Here is a 17,669-nt window from a genome sequence, read left to right as displayed (position 1 = left end):
CGTGACACCAGACCCCGACATTTTATGTACATATATGTCTATTTTTTTTCTCTTTTTACGTTATCCTTCTGGACAAGGGAAATGAGGGTGTTAAGGTGTGAAATGAGAAGAGACCATCTTTGAAGTAAGTCTGCCAGGTAGAGAAACAACATAACAATAGGAAAATTCTACAGAAATCGGTTGTACCTGCCATGAGAGTATAACATGTCCTCCTCTTTTTTGAAGTCCTGGGCAATTGAAGGGCAAAATAGGTGCCCCAGCCCCCACCCCATTGTGTCTAAAAGGCACAGTGGCCCCCTGCCTTCCTCAGCAGCATTTATTTGCATATTTGTCTTGGGGAGTCTTAAGTAATGAGGGTGGTGTGATTCCTGTGGTCTGGCACTTTCTCCTCCTGCGCTCCTAGTGCAGCGTCTGCCTACCCTGGCAGCCTCACAAATGGGGGTGAGGAGGGCAAGGATCAGAAAGCTTTCCCTTGTTTTGTCTTTTGAAACAGAACGCAGCCCAGGCTGGGCTCCAGTTTGCTCTAGCCTAGGCTGGCTTCCACTTGTGCCTAGACGATCGGCACTCACTGCCACACCCCAGTGGCTTTGGGGAATTGTTTTTACTAACCCTTTACGTGCATGCTCACGTACACATGCTCCCTGATAGGAGCCTGAGCACATGGAGGTATTCCGTGTGCATGCAGGTCACATGCGTTTGTGAAGGGCAGCGACCACTTGGGAGTCTGGTTCCTCGGTGTTGTTCACCTCGTCTAGAGCTCACCCGGTAGGTGGGGTGCCTGGCCACAGACCCCGGGAGTCTGCCTCTCTCTGCCTCCTCCGTGCTGAGATTACAAAGTCGGTGCTACTATGCCCAGCCTTTTTGTCTTTTTTAGTAGGTTCTGGGACTAGAACTCGGGACCTTGTGCTTGTAAAGAAAGTACTTCAGTGAGTCACCGTCCCAGCCCCAGCCCTTTACCCCTGCCGCTCCTGCCCTGCCCCCATGGTGTCCTGAGGTAACTTTGTGAAGGAGCTTTTTGAGAAGCTTGACGCCCTGAACATTCCAGCCCAGAATGGTGCCAAGACTGAAGGGCTATGCCTGGCTTCCTCCCGTGCCAGAAATGTGTGAGCACCTCCTCTGGGGTCTGGCTTGTCAGACGCTAGGAAGAAGCCTGATCTCGGTCATATCTTTGTGAACATAAGTCATTAGTTTTCTTTTTTCAGGGAGTCTTTGCCTTCGCCCTCTTCTCTCTTGTGTACCTTGCCTCTTGCTGGGGGGATTTCCACTCACAGAATCAAGCCTCGCTGCACTGTACGGGACTGCAGAGTCATAGCTGCTTCCTGAAGGAAGGCTTGGCTGACTCAGAGCCACGTGCCAGGGGTCCACCCATATATTCTCCTCTCTCTTACTCCTGACAAGTCTGGGGTCAAGCCACGTGCAAAATATGTCAGCTGTGGATTTACAGCACAGAGTTGCTTATGGTTTTGTCCAGATTTCTTGGAAGAGACTTAATAGCATTTTATAGCATAGTTGGATGCACATGTATATGTAGGAAGGTCTTGGTGCCCTAGATAAAATAGGTATTGGTTCCAGTTTTACAAATATACTTGAGTTAAATAAAGACTTTGCCATTTGGTTGTTTTTAGTAGTTTATTCCTTGAATGCATCTTTAAGTGTTGATTTATATATGCAGTAGCAAAGCAAGGATTGGGAGTTCTGTCTACCTGTGGGTGCTGTTGCCCAGCACCTGCCCTGCACAGGGCCCCAGGATTGTCTTCATCGTGGGCCTCAAATTGTTGGACAGAAGGCCAGTGTGCTCTACACAAAGGCTGTTTTGGACCCTTTCTATGAGTGTCTCCTTTATTCTAACTACATGCTTTATGAAACCGAGCCATGTGTCTTCCGCGAACATTAAGAATCATTTCAGGGATAGAGGGAAGACAAAGTTAAGGGGCTTTGGCCTTCTGCTCTTTAACCTGTGAATTGCTGTCGTGACTCGCTGAGACAGGGAGGCTACCAGGCGCCCTGAAACTGAGGAGACAGAGGCACAGCACACTGAGCCGACCTCATGCACTTCTCTGTTTTCAAATGTTTACCTAGGCCCGTCGTAAGCAGACATTGTTCCTATAATGGACTGGGATCTGGGTAGGGACCAAAAATGAAGTCTCATTTTCTCATGCTTCCTCATAGATCCTGAGGTCCACCCTCAAAGTGAGGACTACTGGGGCCATGTGAATCCCATAGGACCCCGGGCCTGCTACGACGAGGGCAAACGTGTCGCAGAGACCATGTGCTATGCCTACATGAAGCAGGTATTGGTCCAGACTCGTGCTGCTGCTTTGGACACATGTGAAGCACTCTGGGGACGGGATAAACCCCAAGGCTGATGACATCTGCGAGTGGGTGTTGGGAAGGCTTGGTGTCCACTGTTACAAATGAATGGCATTACCAACCGTTTCTACACATCTCCTTGTTTTCAAAATGAGATGAGCTGGTTTCTAGTACTGTGAGAGGGCTGGGAACAGCATGCTTCCCTAGTGTCCCTTGCCCATCAGCAGCTAACATCCCCCTCTTTTTCCAAGGCTTCCAAGTTGGTATGGCTTATTTTTAATAGTTATTGATTATGTGTGTGTATTTATGTTCTTGTGTGTGGGTGCATGTACATGTACATGCATGTGCACTTTCGTGGAGGTAGCAGGAACTTGCAGATCACCTGGTCTTGCTAGCCAGCTTGCACCAGGAATCCTGTTTCCTCCCGCAGTGGGTTGGGAGGAAACTGGTTTTTATGTTGGCCCTGGGGCTCCGGCCTTCATCCTCGTACAGCATGCAATTCGCCCCCTGAGCCACCTGCCTAGCCATGGTAGAGTCTTTAAATCATCCTTCTGGTCATCTTTTAGTGTCGAATGGAATTGCTGGTTGCTTTAATATGGACCTCTCGGAGGTTCTGTTTCCCTGTCTCTCCTACCTGCTTGATTATTCATGGTTCCACTGGGTGCTTCCATCATGGTGTTTCATCGTACTCACAGACCAAGAGGCCAAGGGTCCCTCACTGGCTCTACCGTAACATGAGTTGGAGATGGCTGGGCACTCTGATCTCTAATATGAGCTTGTGGCTTTGCCCTGTAGCATTGGGCAGAGCAGCAGAAGGCATGTTGTATGGCCAGGCGAGGTCCTGTGCTGTTCCATGCATTTTCTCACTGAATTTCTGCTGTGCTTGGGCCAACGCTCTCTGGTCCTCAGGAACTTGTTTTTTTTATAGAAGCAGGACACGATGGGAATGTAGTTTCAGGACAGCTGTGTATAGATATGCTGTTCACCACATCTAGCCAGTGGGCAAGAGAGGAAGGCAATATGGGAGTACGTGGTACCAGAATGTAGAAACTGGAGGAGTCCTTGGTCCCGTCTACTTTGTGGAGACTATCAGTCATTCTGTGACATGGATGACAGTACAGCATGAAGCCAAGGCTGCCTCTTTATGATGGGCCTGGAACACTCAGCTTCCTCCGTTTTTTAATGCTAAGATAACTTGTGCAGGTATCAGGTTCTAGAGCTCTGCTTTGTTTATCTGCCATGGGTAGGCCTGGATTCTCATAGATGTAATGTAAATCAAGAGGTGAGCTTCCAGCTTTCTGTCCCTATTCCCTGTGTTGTAAATAGTGGGCTCCTACACAGGGAGAGCCACGAGCCTGGACCATGGCTCCAGCCAGCTCAGAGATGCACCCCGGCACCTGTTCCTCTGGGTCTGAGTAGGTGCTAAGGAAAGAGAAAAACCCTGCCTTTCCTCTCATCCTGACTGCTCTGGGTATAGCGGGATGTTCTGTGGGTTGTAGAGGTGTCAGAAAGCAAGGATAAACAGAAGAAAAATGGCTGCTTGTAGTGCCATCTAGAGACAGATACCAGAGGGAAAATAAACGAGACAACCACCACCACTGTGAAAGCAACTGAGCATCCAAGACACAGAGAGCATCTTGTAGCTCTGGCTTTCATGTTAGGAAGCAGCAACTTGAGTCAAGTACCTGTGAGCCTGTGTGGGTTTGCCCTCTGGGTAAGATGTCCTCAGGAACAGGTACTGCACTCCTTCAGGGCCCAGGCTGTATGTATGGAGGCAGTTCCTGTCTGCGACTGAGGATTCGCTGGTCTTCACTTCTCACTTTAGAGAATATACCCATAGATCCTGATTACCGACCCCACTGCCCTGCTGGGTACCATGGTGTCCTGCCTGTCAGACGTGCCACCATCTAGAGATGACACAGCACCTGGGTTTACCCTGTGTAGCTAGAGTGAGTGCCCAAAGGATCAGGATCTGGGGCTAGAGTGCCTGTAACATGCTTTGGCCTTGTTCAGATCTGTCTAATCTTCCCGCTTTCCACCAAGCGGGAAGTGAGTACGGGTTACCTGCTGTTCAGATAAGAGAGTGGCCTCCACACTTGCTCCCTGGCTCCTAAGTGGAGCTTGAGCCTATGGCTGGCTACCTGTACAGCATGCTCTGTCTGCTGTCTTGACAGGTTGCTGTGGATAAGGAGGTATCACTGAGTGAGAAGATGACACAGCTCCGAATCCAAGGGCATCAACTCTAGGGCAATAAGCACAGTCACTGGTGACACCCGGGACAGCAGCCCATGTGGTGATACTCTGGGTACCAGTTGCTTCCCAGCCGGAGCTTAGCACACATGTCACCATCAATTTTGAGTTCTAAATACGCATCCTTTTCTGGTAGTTTTAGAGAAAAGCATTTCAGTTGTTAGGATTTATGCTTTTAGAAAGTCTAAGTTGGATATATATTAGCATATTGTAGATTTGGTTATTTTAATAGCTATAGTTTTTTACACACAAGAATGTATCCCTTTTCATTAATAAGTGTCTTTTTTCAGGGCTCTACATGGTGTGTAAATAAATCAAATGTAAGGAATGAAAATGTAAACAAGATAAATCAAAGTCTGAATAACCTTTTTTATTAAATAAAACTTTGCCTTTTCTTAAGGAGTTTCTTCCAAGATTCTCATAATTAGTGAAATACCTTGATTTGTTCAATGTAAAGTTTTATTTCTCTGCACATCTTTTGTGGAGATCAAAGGACAGAGCAGAGCATCCTTCATGAATAGTTTGAACTTGTCAGGGAGGAACTAGGTTGCTGCTTCTATGTGCCTATGGGATGGAGATTTTATAATGTGGGGGCTCCCCCTCAGGCTGTGGTCAGAGCTCAGGGCACGTTTACACTCCTAGCCCCCTGTGAGTCTGCTTCTGAAGTCATGGCCCACCCACTCTCTGAGCTGAGTCTGCCTAACAGGCCACCATTCATAAAACCACAGACCAACAGAGCAGAAAGAGAACTCAGAAGTCAGAAGTCATCTGGGGCAATAACCTTGAGGGCATGGCTTTCATTTACATTTTGGCATTAGCATACTTTACAAAAAAAAAAAACATAGTTGCTATGTATATTACTCTTAAATTGAAAGAAAATAAGCAGCCCAACACGCCCAGTGTTCCATGGGTAAAACTCGCCCTAGAGGGCTTGCTGTGTTTGTTGGCCCTGGCTTGGTTCCCAGGTTGCCTGCTACCGCATCCTGCTGTCCCACATAGGCATCTGCAGCGTGGTATTCGCTCCCTCCTGGCTTTACAGTGGTCTCAGTATAACGTGATGCATAGCAACCAGAAGAGGGTCCACTTGTTAGTGTAGTAGTCACGTTATGTTTGAAGGAGATATACCAGCGGGTATCTGAAGCTGGAAGTTCAGGAGTATACATGTTAAGCTGTTTCTGGACCTGTACAACTATGATACAATTTAATGTATGAGTTAGGCATAGGATAATGGATCTAGTGCACTAAAGTAGTCCATCGAAGAGGATTGTCAGGCAGCTGACGGCACACATCTGGCATCCCCCAGCCTAGGTGGCCTTCTGCCACCCTCTAGAGTGAATGTGAGAGTCACCCAGCCTGGTTAGCTGTATTCCACAGTGGCCTAGACCTTGTCCTTAGGTACAAATGTGAGAGGCAGCTGAGAGGAAGATGATTCAGCCTCTTGCCCTCATCGCTTCACACACGTGCAGGGTGTGAGGAAGACTGAGGAAACATGGCAGAGTAGGGATGCCCTTCCTGGGAGCACTGTTACAGCTTTCAGGTCAGTCTACCCCAGGCTTCTCCTGCAGGACAGGTCTTTGTATAGTGGAGGGTGACACCTGTGGGTAGACCCATTCCCCAGCCTGTGCAGTACTCCTCTGTCCTTTGAGGACTTTCCATCGTCGAACAGCAATCCTACTACAGCGCCCATGGCTTGATAGAACACTCTTCAAGACATGGCTGACATTGAAGAGCAGACTTGAGGGAGGGCCAATTGACTCCATACCTCAGGACTTAACCACTGTAAGTGAACAGTGCCATGGCTGATGCCAGCCTACCCTTGGGGGATGGCACACTAGTCCCATCCAGTTGCTCTTCCCCAAGCCTGTGATTAATCCTCCCAGGGTGCTGTGGGATTCCACAGTGTAGTCCTGTCATCCTGGTGGGATACCTGGGAAACATTGTACATGATCACTTCTTTTTCACTGAAAGTAATTTTTTAAACAATATATTCTGATCATGGTTCCCTCTCTCCCAACTCTTCCCAGGTCCTACCCACCCACCCAACTCACCTTCTTTTTCTCTTTAGAAGCACAAACAAAAAAAGCAAACCAGATTTTTGAAAAGGAAAAGTAACAGCGTGAAAGCACAAGAAACACACACACACACACACACACACACACACACACACACACACACCATACAAACACAAAGCGGGAAACTATAACACACAAGCGGAAGGCCAGTAAGACAGAAAAACACCTAAGTAAAGCAACGTGAGACAAAAGTCTACAAAAAGCCAAGTCCATTTGTGTTGGCTGTTTGCTGCTGGGCATGGGACCTATCCTTATGTGTGGTTAATATACCTAGTGAGACTCCAATGGAGAAAACTAATTTTTCCTTTGCAAGCAGATGTCGCTTGGAGATAACCTCTTGGTTAGGGGTGGGAGTTCGGTCCCTTTGCCCTCTGAGTGCCAGAGCCTCATTGGGCTTGACCCTGTGCAGACTCTGTGCATGCTGCCACACTCTGTGGGCTCACGAGTATGTCAGTCCTGATGTGTCTGAAGGACACTGATTCCTTAGTGTCATCCAGCCCCTCTGGTTCTTACAATCTTCCCACCTCCCCTTCCATATAGCTCCTTAATCCCTGAGGGAAGGGGCTTGATGAAGACATCCCATTTAGGACTGAGTGTTCCAAGGTCTCTCCGTCTCTGCACATGGTCCACTTGTGGGTCTCTGTGTTAATGACATCTACTGCAAGAAGCAGCTTCACTGATGTGGGCTGAGCAAGGCACTGATCTGTGGCCACAGCAGTATGTCATGAGGAGTTATTTTATTGCTGTGTTCCTTAGCAGATCAGTAATAGTGTTTAGTTGGACCCTAGACCCCTAGCCTATCCAGTCTCAGGTTCTTGGTCATCCAAGCATTATCCAGTGTGGGTTTCACCTTTGCGTGGGGCTGTAAATCCAGTATTGGTTGTTCCCACACAGTTTGTGGCTCTATAGCACCGACATGTTGTGCTGGCAGGTCACCACTGTAGATCTCAGGTTTTGTAGTGGGGATGGTGGTTACCAGTTCAAGGTAAGTTAGCCTGATCAGGAGTCAGAGACAAAGGGCAGGTCCAAGTACAGGCATCTCTCCTTCATAATTGTGGATCTGTATCAGTCATGAAGGGAAAGCATAGGGAAAACGGTACACGTGCTGAATTTGTATACGCTCTTCCCTGGAGCGGTACAGTATACAGCTTTGTGCAGGGCACTCACGTCACACTAGGTATTGAAGTCTTCCAAAGCTGACATGTGCGATTGTGAAGGTTTTATGCAAATCCTGTCCGGGACTTTGAGATCATCAGATTTTTCTGTCCGAGGGAGGGATACTGGATACCAAAAAACATCCATCTGTCTTGGGCTCAGAACTGTGACATTGCCAGTTTTTAAAGAAGCATCACTGTTTTGTAATCCTTGTGACATAACATAATGGACATTGTTGTTTCCACATCAAACACCAGGACCGTAAGTCTTAAAAAAATTAAATATAGCTGGAGAATGCCAGGACAAACCTGGAGCGTTCCCTCTGCCCACGTGCTTGTGCTCGGTGGCCTTGTCTTCAGGCTGGTGCTCTGCATTGGGGCTTTACACAAGTCTGTCTCGTCTTAACTTGCTGATGTTCTTGTCCTCAGTGTTCAGAGTCTTGGGTCCATGACACATGGCTCCCCATAAAGGACAGAGTACACAGTGGCATGAAGCACTGGCTAAGAATGAATCATTAGCTAGTTCTGTGAATGTTGGCCTTGTACAGGCTGAGTCCCTGCACCACGGCATGATGGGAACTCACAAGTCTAGTAGGTGGCAGGGCTTGGCTATGCAGATGGAGGTCATATGCTCTGGAACACAAGGATGTGCTTGCCCATTGATCCCTCAGAGATTGACTCTGCCTTCAATGACATACTGCCCTGGTGAACCTTCCCCAGTTTTCAGCCTGCTGACACCTCTTGGCTCTAGGTCAGTATCCCACTGAGAGGGTAGAGGATGAGTGTCAGGTGAACTGTGCACGGGTTACCTTTGTGTCAAGGCAAAGGTGTGCTGACACTGTGAAGAAAGAGCTGGGCATACTAATGCCAGAAGATGCCGGTGTCCGGGAAGGGAACAGGTCTCAACTGAAAGGAGCTTCAGGTTTATCTCCTTCAGTGTAGCTAATGTAGCTGGGAACTCCAGGCTTAAGAGTGTCCATTTGGAAAGCCACAAGGCTGCTGTGGGCAGAAGTAGCAACAGTGGCTACAGCTCCTTCAGTGTTTCGTGTGAGTTCTTAAGAATCTTCAGCTGATTCCAGTTAGCTTGCCTGATGGTTTCAGGTCCGGATGGAAAAATCAGCAAGTCTGCTGTTTATGTGTTGGGCAGTAACTGTTTGCAGAGGTCAGTTCATAAGGCCATGCTTTGGATGCTTGTTCCTGAGAAGGGAGAGCAGATAGAGGGCAAGAGCATCTGATTTGAGCTCCCCTCCGCTGCATGCCTGTTTGAGTATTGTAATACCGCTGAGGTTTTCCAGTCTCTGCAGAGAATCACGCCATGTTCTGATCATCCCCTTCTGGTTCTTTCCTAGTCTCATCAGTTAAATGCAAGTGGACACTTTTGAGTTATCCTGTGATGAGAGCAGCATCCCTGCTTCTTCCGCTCCTCCCCTCTTTAGTACATTATCCCTGCCATCCCCGGGGATAGGCTCTAAGATCTGTGCTGGATTCCCATAACCACACATTAGTCTGCGCTGTGTAATTTAATGCCATTTCCATCCTAACCAGACATTTGGCATGCACCATGGCTGTAACTTGAAGTGCATAACAAACATACGTCTGTTTTCTGTCATCGGTTTTACAGACAGAAGATTCCTTAATAAATTTTAGGGCATGACCCCCCACCCCCACCCCGTGGGAAAATCAGCACCTGTTGGAGAATGGTTTTATAAACAGTTTACCCTCACACAACTGTCTCATAGCTTCCCCACCAGAGTGCCCAGACTACTGGCCTTTCCGCAGTGAAAATCTGAGGCAGCTTGGGCTTTGATGTAGCTCTGCAAAGCCCAGTGGCTTTATGATGAGCAAAAAGCAGCCTGTTCTCCATCAGTGCGAGGCACTAGAAATGCAGAAGAGGACTACCCACTGCAGAGAGGCATGCCTCACAGCCTTTCTCTCTGTTCCAGGAAGGTGTGGAAGTACGGGTGGCAAGGATCTTCAACACCTTCGGGCCACGAATGCACATGAATGACGGGCGGGTGGTCAGCAACTTCATCCTGCAAGCACTCCAGGGGGAGCCGCTGACGGTGGGTACTGCCCTCTGGGCCCGGGGGACGCATGGAGTGAAGCCGGAGTGACTTGATTCCGGGACTTAGGTTTCCAGAGTTGAGATTTCATGTTCTTGTGTATCTCTGCTACCCATATGAGAGGAACAGAAACACGCGGGTGGAACACAGACCAGGAATGCCTTCCAGTGAGCCGGGGTGCCTGCTGCATTCACCCTGGACTCCTGGACTCCGCCTGTGCCCACTGGCCTGCTTAAACTGCCTCCACTGTTTTCTTAGGGCTAACTCTTAGTGAAGGCCAGGGGTATGAATGGATGAGGATCTAGGAAGGTGCATGTCAGTGTGCAAAGGAAGTTGAGCCACGTCTTTAAAAGGTCTTTACTCTTTTACAAGGAGGGATGAAAACTGCTCAGGTCATTTCTAAGAGCCCAGTGCAGCTCCCGTGGTCCAAGCTTAGTAGTCTGAACACATGCTGCTCCTAACCCGTCAGTCCAGGGTATCATCTAGACAGCAGGACTAAGCACCCCACACCCATCCACAGCCCTCACCTGCCCGGGGAAGCTGCACCCCTGGCCTGCATACAACTTGGCTTGGGTCCCCTTGTTTGATGAGTCCCCAGGCTCTCCCCATCTCTGCTCTTCTCTTTCTTCTGGCCTTCCCAGTTCTATCCTTGGTGGTCTGCCTCCACATCTTGGTTCTGCTGTTGTGTTGAAGTTAAACATCCCTTTTCTCAGAAGTTCTGAATAATAGTTTACAGATTTTTAAAATTCTTTTCCTTTTGAAAATGATTTTGTGTGTGTGTGTGTGTGTGTGTGTGTGTGTACTTGCATGCATGTGTGCAGATGCATATATATGGAGTCCAGATGTTGACCATTGCTCTCCACCTTATTTTCTGAGGCATTGTCTCTCATTGAACATGGAACTAATCAGTTGGCCAGACTGGCTGCCAGAATCCTCTAGAATCCCCTAGAACCCTCCTGTCCCCGCCTCCTTAGGGCTAGAATTACAAGTGCACAGTGCCACACATGGATTTCAGTGTGAGCGCTGGGCACCTGAATTCAGGTCCTTACATTTGTGTGGTAAGCACCCTGTCCTGTGAGCTGTCTCTCTAGCTTTACTTACTGATTATCTCTCAGGGGAAAGGCTCTTTTGACCATTCACATACTTATCCACATTCCACAGGTTCCCTCCTGATAGACCCATTGCAAAGTCAAAATTCTGTGTCAGACCATTCTGGGTCTACTTAGGCCTTGACTTTCGAGGGGTTTCACACAGGTGACCCCACTGTAAAGTTGATATTTCAGGAACTGTGTGTCCATGTGTGTCCCCACCAATGGGTTGATCAACAGAGTTAGAGCACTGTTCTCTGTTGAGTGGTCTCTATTTCTGCTGACTCACTTAATACTCAGAGCAGGACTACAGGTGCCTCTGACCTTGATTGTCCATGTGAGGAGACTGGGGTACAGAGATCAAAGTGCCTGTGCTTCTGTAGCCTGTGACAACATGGATCTGGGGCCTCTCCTCCGAATCCCTGTTGTCTGTTGTGTGCCCTTCATATGTGTTAGTTCTGCTACCAGTGTAGGACAGAGCCTCCTTGTCCATAGTGGGTAGCCCCTCAAGACAGGCACACTATGTTGGTGAGTTTTGATGAGTACCTTCCAGAAAAGAGGTAATTCTAGAAATCAGCTCCAGCTCTCTAATGGCCCAAGCTCACTCATCTCCTCTCCCTAAATGACACCTTGCTGCCCCTTGATGGAGGTTCTGTGGTCACACCTGGCTTCTCTCTCCATACCATTTATGGGCTCCGCCACTCATCCTGGTGGCCTGGCTCTGGATCTGCCCTGCCAGCACAGTGTCCCATCCTCGTTCTCCTCCAGTCATGTTCTCTCAGCCTGGCCTAGAGCCAGCCTCCTGAAGAGGAGAGACCCAAAGACCCCTCATCTCAGGAACAGCGTATGCCACAGACCTTTCCCATGGCTCCTACCTCCCCACTTCCCACTCCTCACACTGGCTTCCTCAGCTCCTGTCTTGCCTGTTCTGGGAGTGTTTCCTCGGCATTCTCCCCCATTCTTTGTGGACAGTGCCAACTGGACTACTCTACGTGAATGTACCATTTGGCTTTCAGTCATCATGGTCTGGTTTCCATTGTACCTGCTACCAAGTGTGAAACACTAAATTTCCAGGCCCCTAGCACAGCATTAGCTCTGGGAACCAGGACCTTTGTTCCTTCCATTTACAGCTGGGTCCCTGGCCCTAGCACACAGGCAGTATGAGAAAAAAGTCGATTGAATTAATAATCAAGTATGTGATGGCTGCTTTATATTGCAGTGAGTGGAAAGCCGCTCAGTGGTTAGCCACAGAAAGCAGCAGTTTGCAGCTGTAACTGCTAGGTGAACCTGTCTTCCATATCCCCCCTTGTAGCATCTGGCTTTTCTCCAAAGGTTTCCCAGCTGCAGATTCAGCTAGCTGCAAGTCAAAGCGTTAGAAAATATGGTGTCTGTGATAACACGGACAGATGTTGTTTTCCTGTATGGAGAATGTACATAGTTTATATTCAAATTCTAAACCATTTCACTAAAGGGACTTGGCCATCCTGGATTTTGATATCTTTGGAGTGTTTTGGAATCAATCTCCATGGAAGCTGGGGGACAGTTATATTTGGGGTTCAGATGACCTCTATTGAGAAAGACAACGACATCCCAATGCCTTTCCATCCACCATATACAGTGGCTTACACACGGTCCGAGTGGCTTTGTTTGCGGAGGAAACTGCTAGCAGCCTTCAGAGAAACAGCTTTCCAGTTTATTGCCTCCTTGGAGGCTTCAAGGGCCCCATGCTAAGGAGGAAAGCAAGTCCTCTGGCAGCCTCAAGAAGGCACACATTGTTGGCAGAGGTCATATCTCATGAGTTGTCTTCAGGCCGCGCATGACTCAGTGCCAGAGATGTGGGGAGAGATCACTGGCGCCAACCGAATACCATTAATCCAGAGCCTGCCACACTTCCTTCTTCCCTTGCCACCCAGGCAGAAGGCCTGAAGAGGCATTTGAGTGTTTGGGGTTTTTTTGTTGTTGTTACACAGAATTCTATGCCCATCAAGAGCCCGATGAACTAACTGTCCATGCTTTGGCTTGGGATACCATTTCTTCCCCTTGTCAGGTGGTTCTGTGTAGAAGTGAGCAGGGCAGAGTGGGAGAGAGATGCTATGAACCCACAGCCAAGGAACAGAGTGAGTCTGTGGCGAGAAAGAAAAAGAAAGAGGAAGAAGCATTTGGGGAAGGGGGTCCTGACCACTCTGACCTCCCAGATTCTTGCTGAAGGAGGCCAGGCAGCCTCACAGCTTGGGGGATTGAGGAGAGATGAGAAGCCCAGGCAGAGTTATGAGGGCTGGGTTCACTAAGCAGGGCTTCTGTTAACACAGTCTGGGAAGTGCCCAGCTCGGCCTAGACGGTTGGAGACTCTGGAACTTGTTCAGCTCAGCGGAGGTTCTCAGAGCTAAAGTACCTAGTACACATGGTAGAGGACGGTGCTGTGACGGCTGCCTTTGCTGTTCTTGCCACCCCCTAATCATCTTGGTGACTCCCGAGTCACCGTACTGCTGTGACCTGAACACAGACAGCACTTAGTCCCCTGAGAGCAGTTTGGAGTCCCCAGAATCTCCTTGAGTCTCTCTTGTCCTGTGACGTGAAGCCAGAGGGCTCACGTGGATGCCAGAGTGTGGGGCTGTACAGACTCACGAGTGTGGCTGTGTACCCTCTCTGCCTGGCTTGTGGACAAGGAGTAGCCTCCAGTCCCCCGGCGGGTGTGGCAGGGAGCCGGGAGGACACGCTCACTCTGAACCAGCAAGACAATGGGGCTTCTCAAGCCTCTGTCCTCGTTGCTCTGCCGAAATTTGCTCTTGTAGTTCTTGCGTCCTGTCCACAGACAACTCCGTATACAGCATTGTTCACCTTTGTCTCAGGGGCCCTCCATCCTTGAGCAGACTCTGAAAGCCCCAATCCCTGAACTCGACATGTGTAGTAAATGTTAGCATGACAGTCTAGGCACATCAACTATGCTTTTCCCTACTTTCCAGAAAAATCTATAGTGGTTAGAATTTTTGAATTTTTTAAATAACATTTTCATTTTTCTGAGGGACTTCTACCAGGCCCCTTACCTAAATCAGAATAAAGCTCCATAGTTGTTCCAACTGAGGTAGGCTGAGGGCTGCCCAGATCTGTATAGCCTATATCCTTATAGCCACCACCTCACCCTACAGTGCCCTTGATGGCCCTAAGATGCCTGGGACAGCATTTGCTTGTATTTGCTTGTGTATGTAAAAATCAAGACAAACATTGGTAGTGTAGCCACATTCCTGTCATTATGGAGTTTTTGTAAGCATGCATGCATGTCCTTTAGTGCAAAGGTTCTCAGATCGTGAACCCAGAAACATCAACATCACACATCAGAAGTCTCAGAAAGGTGGATTCTCAGGCTCAACCCCCAAGATCTTGCAGATCAGAAGTGAAACATGTTTTAGTAAGACTAAACCCCTCTGGATGTGTGCTAAGGACTTCTGACCTGAGCTGCACCTCAAGAGTCTTCCATGAGCTTGAGGAATATATATAAAGCTTGGTCTCCTTCACAGAAACTAATTTCAGCTGTGGCTGGCACTTGGGCATTACTTTTAGGGGAGTGGGAATACAACTGTGCAGACCTAGTCAGATAAGAAGGGTTGGCAGCCTCAGGTGAAATAGTGTATCCCACCAGCCAGGACCTCCTGGTTTCCACTGTTAATTGATTTTAACTGCTGAGTTCTGTCACAGTAGGCTTTTTATGAGCACTCAGGTCCTCTAACTCAGTTAGTTCTTGGCTCAGAGGACTAAGGGTGTTCCAAACCTGTATCTCTGAATCCTCTCAGTCTTTTAGAGGGTCTCAATTTGGCCTTAGCCACATGTTAGAATACCCTAGGAGCCAGCTAGACAGCTATGAACAAGCCTGCCCCATAGTTTACTGCCTATGTAGGCAAAAGTCTATCATTTGTAATGCATCCAGGGTGTAGAGCCCCCTCCCCCCGAATATTGTTCACATTAGTGTCTATGTATGTGTATATATGTGTAGAGCCCCCACTGAATATTATTCACATTTGTGTGTGTGTATGTGTGTGTGTGTAGAGCCCCGACCGAATAGTCTTCACGTTAGTGCTTTCCACACGACTGGCCTTAGGATGCAGTCCCAGAGTCTTACGTGGCTCCTGACGCACTCTAAGACATGGACAGAAGCCGGTAACTGGACATTGTCTTCCGAGGAACAACTTGATGTATATGTATATACATGCTCATCTTAAGTGTCAGTGCTGAAGTACAGAGTATGAGATGTGGCTCAAGATGTTTTTGTTTTCCTTAATTTATTTTAATTAAAATATAACTATCTCATTTTCTCCCCTCCCCTTCCCTTCCCTCAACCCTCCTGTTCCTTTACCGCCAACATTTTCCATTTTCCTCTTTACTCCCTTTCAAATTGATGACCTCTTTTCCTTTGATTATTATTGTTACACACACAAACACAGAAGCATACATGTATAAATACACCTGCTGAGTCCACTCAGTGTTGCTTACGTGTATATGATTTCATGGCTCACCACTTAGTGTTGTATAACCAGTTCAGGGGCCCATCCTTGGGGAAGACTGATATTCCCTCTCTCAGTAGTTGTTAGTTGCCTGTAGTTCTTTTGCTAGGGCTGAGGCCTTGTTAATGTGTTTATAAGTGTCATCAGTGTTTGAGCCCTGTTTAGCATCCATATTGTTGCAGTATTGTGGATGTATCTTCCTTTCATTTCTAGGGGACACCATCTGATCTCCCAGCAGGTTTCCTGTTCCCTTGGCTCTCCAAGTCTTTCCACCCCCTTTTCCATAATGTTCCCTGAACCTCGGTGCAGGAGTTATATTGTAGGTTGAACTGAGCACCCCATGATCAGTTCTCTGTATTTTGACCAGTTGTGGTTTTCTAGGATGGTCTCTGTCTGCTTCAGAGAGACTTCCTTGATGTGGGTGACAGTTACATGGATCAGGCAAACAGGTTCATGAACTTCAGTATGTTGTAAACCCATGTCACTGCCTCTTCAAGGATCGGTTCTGAAGTCAGACCCATAGAATTCCAAGTAGCCCCGCTAATAGTGTCAGGGTAGTTTTTCTCAGGTCTAACTCTTGGTTTCCTTCTAGGTATATGGATCCGGGTCTCAGACAAGGGCATTCCAATATGTCAGGTAAGGCTCTGGTCCTCAACTTTGGTTCTGAGTAGAGGAATACAGTAACATTGAGTATATATTGTGCATGCTGGTTATTTCCACAGCTCAACTGTGGAGTAAGTTCACTTTAGTATTTGACGAGGAACCTCTTGCTTTTCTCTGTTCAAGTTGGTTTTCATCCACCGTTTCTGTGACTCCTGGCTAATCTTCCACTGCCACCTAGTGTTGCACAGATGAAGTTATCTAGCACTGTGAGGGTAGCTTGGATAATCAGTGCTGCGGGGCTGTTAATCACCCACCAAACCTGCAGACTCAGTTGTCCAACCGGTTTTTTCAAATCTTGGCTTTCTAGCATGGAGAGAGTCTTTAAGAGTATGTGATAAGAGTTTCTTAATGGTGACCTTGTGTTGAAGCTGAGGCAGGCTCATGTCCTTGAGAATAGTTTCACTCGGTGACTTGTATTGTTGTCTTTGGAAGCCCACCTAGAATTTGGTTGGTCAACGCAGTTGGTAATATTAAACAATTACTACACTGAAATGTCTTCTACATATTCACAGTGATTAAAGATTCCATAGAAGTTTCAAACACCCTCGATCATTGTAAAACCCACGTCTATATTTTGACACCATGTACTTTTGCTCTTAAATGCAAATACCTCGAATGACTCTTGACCAGGAAATGCTGTCCCAGGCATCTTAGAGCCATCCAGGGGTACTGTAGGGTAAGATGTTAGCTATGGGGTGCAGGTCTGAGTTGCCCCTAGCCTCAGCCCGAGCAACCATGTCTCAGTAGCTGAGAAGCTCAGTGGAAGTCACTTAAAAAAATGGGAATGCTGCTTTAATTTTTTTCCCAAAAGATAAAACAGCCAGTATAATTTTTTCCCTGCAAGTATATACATTCTTGCATGTGGTCCAAAAGAAGCTGTGAATAAACACATACCACAGTCAGTGTTTGTTTCTCCTTACCCATGTATAGCTCGTCAAACAGGGCCAAAAGCCTGGAAATGAGATTTAGCTGGCCATGTGTTGTCCAAATAGGTTAGCTTATTCCAAGAAACAATTTCACCATGGGACAAGTGGCGTCCCCCTCCCAGGACAGTTTCTGTTTTAGAGTGTGGAGCTCAGTCTGTGTGCTTGGAGAAATGCGTTGGGGCAGATATCTGTAGCTGGATTGGACTAACTATACAGACCACCATGTACTGAACCATCTCTTCATAATAACAACAATGCGTTCTCATTCCATCCCCCTTCACCCCCCACACCGCCCTAGTCACAGACTTCCAAGGAGGTCTTAATGTCTTCAAGTACACAAATTCATCCTTGAACTACCTAATCAGGGCTCCAGACTTTCTCATCGTCCACCATCATAAGACTTGATGTAATACAAAGGGCACTGGTTAGAAGCCTGCCTCTTTTCTGTCACCCTGCCTCAGTGGCGTCAGCTTCAGATATATTTGGTGGGGAGCAAAGGGTGTAGGTAGTTGATTAAAGTACTTGAAGAATTCAGCAGTGCCTATGCTGTGTGCTAACCCAACTAGAACAAAACACCAGGCCTGTCATGGCCACAGCTCACACGTCTAGTTGTTGTGACCTGCACATGGTTACCTCCCGGACCACCT

The 17,669-nt window shown here is 47.8% G+C and overlaps 1 protein-coding gene across 2 annotated transcripts in view; it reads left to right on the top strand.

The window, feature by feature from the left end:
* The window catches only part of Uxs1 (UDP-glucuronate decarboxylase 1), a 75,972-nt gene that overhangs the window by 48,407 nt on the left and 9,896 nt on the right, over positions 1–17,669 (top strand). For both annotated transcript variants that reach the window (XM_028865818.1, XM_028865819.2), the window contains exons 9-11: positions 2,170–2,291; positions 9,730–9,849; positions 16,026–16,069. In XM_028865818.1, coding sequence (XP_028721651.1) covers positions 2,170–2,291; positions 9,730–9,849; positions 16,026–16,069 — 286 coding nt within the window. The remainder of the gene's footprint in view (positions 1–2,169; positions 2,292–9,729; positions 9,850–16,025; positions 16,070–17,669) is intronic.

This window comes from Peromyscus leucopus, chromosome 16_21 (assembly GCF_004664715.2).
Source record: "Peromyscus leucopus breed LL Stock chromosome 16_21, UCI_PerLeu_2.1, whole genome shotgun sequence".
NCBI lineage: Eukaryota > Metazoa > Chordata > Mammalia > Rodentia > Cricetidae > Peromyscus > Peromyscus leucopus.
The sequence above is the reverse complement of the archived record's forward strand: the minus strand, read 5'-3'. Positions and strand labels throughout refer to the sequence as shown.